We start from the raw sequence: 6,444 nt of genomic DNA on the forward strand, positions 1-6,444 counted from the left end.
ACAGAAGCCGGTATTTAGGCCGTTTTAGACCCAGTAAAATGGTTTAGACTGGAAGTAGAAGGAATCCCTCCAAGTCGGGATATGAGCGAGTGTAAGGAACCTGAGAGGGAAAAATCAGCACCCCTCCAACCACAGAGCCATTTCATCCATAATCTCTCTTCCCCCCCCTTCACCGTATTTGAGTTTCAGGTTCCCGAATTTAGAAGCTCAGCCTGAGAACAAACATAAAACCCACGGTCTCTAGGAGTGGAAACGGTGGAGGTGAGAGTGGTGGGTAGCTCCTCAACTATCCTTATGTAGGATTAGGGGAGTTCCACCTGAGAAAACTGATCATTTGTCCCCCGAATCAGCCTTCCCGGGAACAAGGCAAGGGCTTAGGCGGGTGAGAGGGAGAGACAAGAGATGCACGCAAAAGAAATTTATTTTGAGATATATATATATGTATATTTTGGGGGGAATCCTCTTTTTTCTTCCAAAACGAACAATCTGAGCTCTGTACTCAACCCCACCCCTCTCTTCTTTCCCTCCCCCCTCCCCAAAATAAGTGGCAACCGAAATCAGGAGGCATGGTCCCCCCCAAAAAGCACAAACACTAACACAACATTACAACACCCACCGACATAGCAAAAAGTTCTAAGCGAATTCCACCTTCGAGTAGCCTGGGGACAAGGAAAGATGGTTCTTCCAAAACCTGGTATGGGGAGTGCGGGCACGGGGAGGGACGGAGGAGGGACTGAAAGAAAGCGTCAGTTTGTCTCTCTGAAGACTTCCATTCGTCCTTTCCACCCGGGACTAGGCCCGGGGGAAGGCGTCCTGGTACAATAGTGGTCCCAAGTCCGGGATCCTGTCCGGATCCTCTGCGCGGCCCAGAGGGTCTCGGGTTTCCTTTTCCAGTGCGAGATGAAAAACAGCAGGACCGATCCTTCCCTTCCGAGAGGAAACTTCGGGAGTCCACGGATTCCACTGGCTTTTTGCGGACATATTGGACCAGAAACAAAGCAGTATGAAGGAAAAAGAGAAGACCTCTGTGGGTCCTTATTGGAGTCACAACTCAGTTTTGTCACTCATAGCTCCTCTTGGAAGGGAGCGAGGAGGGAATCGATTCACAATAAATTACAAATCGGAGTCTCCCGGCCTTGTCTCGGTGAATAGAGCGCCGGGTAAAGTGAATGGAGGGAGCTGGATTTACTCTCCAAGGTATTAATTAGATGGTTTGTCCGGGCTGTTTCTGCACTATTCCAAGGTTCAGGGCCTGAGCGAAGTGGGAAGACTGCAGGGCAAGGTCTGGCATTTCTCAACACAGCACAAAAACAAAAATGGAGATATGGGGGAAGAAGAAAATGAAAAGGAAAGGAGCGGGTAAAATTAGTCTGTCTTTAGCATAAATGTAGTGGGAGCCTGTCAGGAAGCTAGGTAAGGAACCTGGAGACAGTGAATTCGGACAAGACCAACTTTACTGTTTCCCCACCCCACCCCAGATTCTCACTCTGGGCAACGTTTTCTGTTGGGTGTATATGTTTGTTCGAATAAACGAGTGGATTTTCTTTGAGCGAATGAGACTTTCATTCTAAGAACAACTAGCATTTATCTGGGGGAGGGAGCGAGGAGACAGGGGTTGCACCAGACCCTGTCGTGGAACTATAACCTGGAGGGAGATCCTGCGAGGCTTACTTATAATTTTGTATGTTCCTATGCCTGCATTTGTTTAAGTTGAAGAAGCTTGTTCAGGTATGTATAGGTGTATGTGTAAGTGTGTGTATTTTGTGTACAGTGAGAACGTCATTCGGTTTTGACCCATGTATTTATACAGGCATCTATCGGGCTTATGTGTTGAAGGGTCTCCAAGAGCGGGTTTCTATGTGGCCAGCAAAAGTGGTGTCCTAACCCACTACAGGGACTGAGGGAGGCGGCCAGACTAATTTGGGTCATAGTTTCCTATCTGTTAAAAGGATCTGAACTGGTTTCATCTGCTTTCTAAAGCAACTACCTACCCTCTTCCCATTTCTACTGCTCCATTCTGGAGTTCCCCAAAGCATCTTCAGTTAATCTGCTGGGGAATTCAAAGGAGAAGGAGAAGTTCAAAACCAGGCTTTTGGGCACAGAAAAAGTCTGCGACAGAATGAGAGGAACCCCCTTCCCGTTTGCATGACTGAAACTCTGGTAGCATCGTGTTGTGACCATCGCTTATAAATAAGATTCGATGGAAGTGAGGGGGCAAGTGAGGGCATGGGAAGGGGGTGGGGAGGGTCGCGCTGTCTATTCTTTGCCTTGTTCCTTATTCATTTTCTTCATTTTCATCCGTCGGTTCTGAAACCAGATTTTGACTTGTCTCTCACTCAAGTTGAGGAGTCTGGCCACCTCGTGCCTACGGTCCCTGGTGAGGTACATATTGAATAGAAACTCCTTCTCTAATTCCAGCGTCTGGTATTTGGTGTAAGGGCATCGCTTTTTCCTGGAGGATCGGGCATGCAACCAGTTGGCAGAGGGATTGGCTGAAAGAGAAGGAGCGATAGAATCAAAAGAGAGGAAGAGAAAAGATGGCCAGGAAGAGAATCGATCCCCCCCAACCTTTATAGTTTCAGGATATGGCCCCTGACCTCTCCCCCTCTAGTCAGTAGTCCATATGCATTCTGGGCTTCAGTATTTTAGGGGACAATAAATACCCAGTTCGTTCATCTGTTCTCCCCTCCCCCCTCCTCAGGCATCACCTGGAGGTGGAAATTCACCTAAAAGGAATCGCTAAGAAAATAATAATAATAATGACGACATACCAATTATATAGTGTTTTATGACAATTGCCTTGTTCAAGTTTTCCAGCCTGGAACTGATCCGTCCCCTTTCCTACCCCAGCCCAAATCTTAAACAGTTTTCAACAGACCAAAGCTCTTTTTGAAACTGTATAGGGCTAAAAGTCCTTTTCTATATTGCTCAGAATTAGAAAAGTGTAAAAGAACTGATGAGAGAAAGAGATAAGGGGAAGGTTCTTAACAAGGGGCAGAGATTTGAGGTCGGAAACAGCTAAATTCTCCCCAATATTAACTTTACTTCGTTATGGAAATTGCTCTGAGCCCCTGCCAAGCCTCTCCAGACTTGTGTATTCGTGTCAAAACACATATAAGAACACCCAAATTCACAAGCATACGGGCACATGAATGTCTGGGCATACATTCCTATTGAAACCATTTGTCAACTACAACCCACGCGCCTTTGCCCGTGGCTCTGAATTAACTTATGTTTGTAATATTCTCACCTTGGCCTTTCTAGGCCTCAGAGTTTGGTTAAGACAAGGTTCAGAGGAAATATGCAGGGAAATTGAAGGGAGTGGGGTGGGGAGCAAGAGCCCTGGTTTCAAGTCTCTCTCCCACCCATCCACACATCTACTTAGCCTAATGATCATACTGTGTGCAAAAATGGGAGAAAGAGGAAGAAGAATGGAGGGGGGGGGGAGAAGAGGGGAAAAAAACTAAGAAATGATCCTTTTCTCTGCCTCCTTCTCCCCGTGATTATATTCTGAATTTTGGAAATAAAGCTGAACCAATGGAGAACAACAACCGGCCTGGGTTGATTTCCTCTCCCGAAATGGAATGCCCTGAATATTAAAAAAAAAAAAATCCGGTTAATCTGACGTTATAAGTACCGTGTCTCACCAATTTGCTGCGCTATTTCCTTAATGTGATTGACTGGGCTGGGACATGGAGCAACATTAAATATTAAAGAGGAAGAAAGCTGTTAATAATTGATGCTGGTGAAGCTGCTCCCTCTCTTTAATGGGATTTCGAGGCCGAGTTTGGGGCTTTGTGGGAGGCTATGGGAGTCCTCCTAAAATACAAACTCCTCGTCTCGGTTCGGTCAGTTCTAGGGGGACATTTGTTCGGTAGAGAGAGAGGGTTGGGGGAAGTCGGGTTTTTTTTCAGCAGAGCAGCTCTAACCCTGATGAGCCACCTCCTTCGCCCCTACCTCTTATTGCTATCCCTCTCCAGACCACTCTGACATGGAAAAACCATGAGGAATCAGACAGAGGGGAGCCAGAAGTGAAATGAAGCTCCCTACGAAGAGAGGGAGAGGGAGGGAGAGAGAGAGAGAGAGAGAGAGAGAGAGAGAGAGAGAGAGAAACCTTGTCACGTCTCGACTAGGCTTTGTTTATTGTTTGGAGGCATGTTTTTGCCCAAGTACCTCCTACCTTATTTCCTCTACTCGATTTCAAAAACGAGGATAAGCAATACCAGGGGACTTGCTACTTCTGAAAGACTGGAGCATCTGGAAAGGGGTATTCCTGAAGGGTTTTTTGACGGAGGGGACTGCAGAAAGGGAAGCAGTGTAGGATAAGCTCCATCCAGAAAAGTTAAGCTCACCTTTAGCCCCCTCACACCCAGTCAACATCATCAGCTCTCCAATATAACTTTGGGAGTTCGACTTCTAAGTCAGGAGCTATAGGTCCAGGGAAGTTTAAAGCAGACCCCTGAGGTGTCAAAGCGTTCCAACTAAGACGTAATGTTACAGCCTACAGAGGGCACTGAGAGAGTGTACCCCTGAGGGAGAAGTTTGGGGCTTCGTAAGGTGAATCATCCTCAGCTGAGAAGAAAGCAAAAGTAATGTGGGACTGACTTTAGCGCAGAAGGACCAGAAAGCCATTCAGGAAGAGTGAGGCTTTATTACAGGCTTCTGGTTCTTCCAGGTTTGCTGCGCCCGTACCCACATCAACTCCAGACCCGGAGGGGGGAGCTGGCGAGGCGGAGCTGGCAAGGTTGGGACTGGATGAAGTCGGAAGTCTTGGGTACTATTATTGTGATTGTTTTTGTCCCTTTCCTTCATCATTCTCTCCCTCCCTCCTCCAAATAGGGGACGGAAGCGGCGCGTGATCCAGTTTGAACAATTCACCAAGCTGTTGCATTGCAAATAAAACCCTAATGAGGCTCCCCCTCCCTCCTTCCAATCCTTCGGCTCTTTGCTGTTTGTTTGTTTTTACTGTTTGCGCGTGGCTCAGAAATATTCATTTCACCAACAGTGAATTTAATCTAAGAAACTCGAGAGTTCTAACTGTCCCCAGATCCCTCCCCATACACATACACTTTCTCAGTCAGAGGAAACTTGGCAGGTTAAGTCTCGGGGCCAAGGTCTCTTCAAAGCTTCCTAGATCCCCCCCCCCATCTTTTGCGCCTTTTTTTGCTCCTCCTGGTCCCTAAAGTCTCTCCCTGCTAATTCAGTGACCCTCGCCCTTCAACTTCGCTCCAGTTCAGCCAGCAACTCCTCGCCTTCCAGTGCGGGAGAGAAAAACAGAGAGAAGGAAGAGGGAACTCGGGAAACCGGGCTAGCTGTCTTTATCGCCTGGACAAAGCTCTCCCTAGAATTTTAAGGGGACTGCCACATCTACCCCTTTTCCCGCCTCCCGGGGAAGTTGGCCTGCCCCACTTCCGAGTATCCCGCCCTCCTTCTCTCTCACTCTCTCCCGACATCGTTGTAACTTTACATTGTCCGGGGTTTATTACCTCCCTCCCACCTCCCCACCTCCTCCCTCCCACCCTTCGCTCTCTAGCTGCCTCGGCATTTCCTCACTTTTTATAACTTACTTTGATCAGGCCTCTCTTTGTCTTCGCTTCCTTCACAAAGTTTATTGTCTCCGTAGCCGGGTCTTTGATTAGATAGGATAGCTTCCCTTCCGGACGAAGTTTCTAAATTGTACTCCGGGGTACCCTGCTTAAGGAGCTCCCCTGAGCCCCCCAGCAGCGGCTCCGCTTTCACCAGGGGCTGCCCGGCCCCCCCCTCACTCCTGGGCACCGGCTCCAACCAGGTGCGGAGATACCTGCTCTCCGAAGGCGGGACGCTCTGATGTTGGATATACGGGTGGTAGACAGAAGGGAGACTCCCCGATGAGTGAGGGCTCAGAGGCGTCCACGAGGCGCTGAAGACAGGAGCTTTGGGCTGGAAACTACAGGAGGGGAATTCGAGATGCTCCGCGTGGCCGGCTTGGCGAGGACTCGTGTATTGGCCGGAAGGAAACTTGGCTGGAGGCGCGTCTTCACTCTCGTGACTTATGATCGAGTCAACATAATAACTGCTAAGCGTCCCAGAAATGGACATTCTCAGACATTATACAGGGAGCGTTTTCAGGGAAGGGAAACGCTAGCGCGGAGGCGCCCTATATCGGGAGAGGTGGCTACAGGACAGGTCTGAGGGTTTGGACGCGACCCCCCAACCCCCCACCCACCCACCCCCACCCCCTGCTCAACTTCTCAGCCAACAAAGTACAGTTGAGCAGCCGGGCTCGGCGCTTCTTGCAAAATGATTGGTCAAAGTTTTTCCGACTGCCTGATAAAGCGTCAGCTTCGACGTAAATCAATCGAGCGAGGGGGCTGCGCTCCCGCTGTCATCCGCGCTGCATTCCATATCAAGGATGAATTGTTTTATGCAATGTGGCAACACGTCAGGGCTCCAGCGACCACGTAA

The 6,444-nt window shown here is 48.8% G+C and overlaps 1 protein-coding gene across 1 annotated transcript; it reads right to left on the reverse strand.

The window, feature by feature from the left end:
* Nucleotides 1-306: 306 nt before the first annotated feature.
* On the reverse strand, nucleotides 307-6,173 carry HOXB9 (homeobox B9). Its single transcript, XM_074224196.1, has 2 exons — nucleotides 5,568-6,173; nucleotides 307-2,492 (listed from the first exon to the last, which is right to left on the reverse strand). The coding sequence occupies exons 1-2, from the start codon at nucleotides 6,076-6,078 to the stop codon at nucleotides 2,257-2,259; spliced, it is 747 nt and encodes a 248-aa protein (XP_074080297.1). The 5' UTR covers nucleotides 6,079-6,173; the 3' UTR covers nucleotides 307-2,256.
* Between the last annotated feature and the right edge of the window lie 271 nt (nucleotides 6,174-6,444).

The sequence above is a fragment of the Macrotis lagotis genome, chromosome 2 (genome assembly GCF_037893015.1).
Source record: "Macrotis lagotis isolate mMagLag1 chromosome 2, bilby.v1.9.chrom.fasta, whole genome shotgun sequence".
Taxonomy (NCBI): domain Eukaryota; kingdom Metazoa; phylum Chordata; class Mammalia; order Peramelemorphia; family Peramelidae; genus Macrotis; species Macrotis lagotis.

Excerpts from the sequence above, each read along its gene's own strand:
- HOXB9 (XM_074224196.1), bottom strand. The coding sequence starts at position 6,078 with ATGTCCATTTCTGGGACGCTTAGCAGTTATTATGTTGACTCGATCATA. Across the intron at positions 2,493-5,567 it reads CAAAGAGAGGCCTGATCAAA|CCAATCCCTCTGCCAACTGG; the intron begins GTAAGTTATAAA and ends CTTCTCTTTCAG.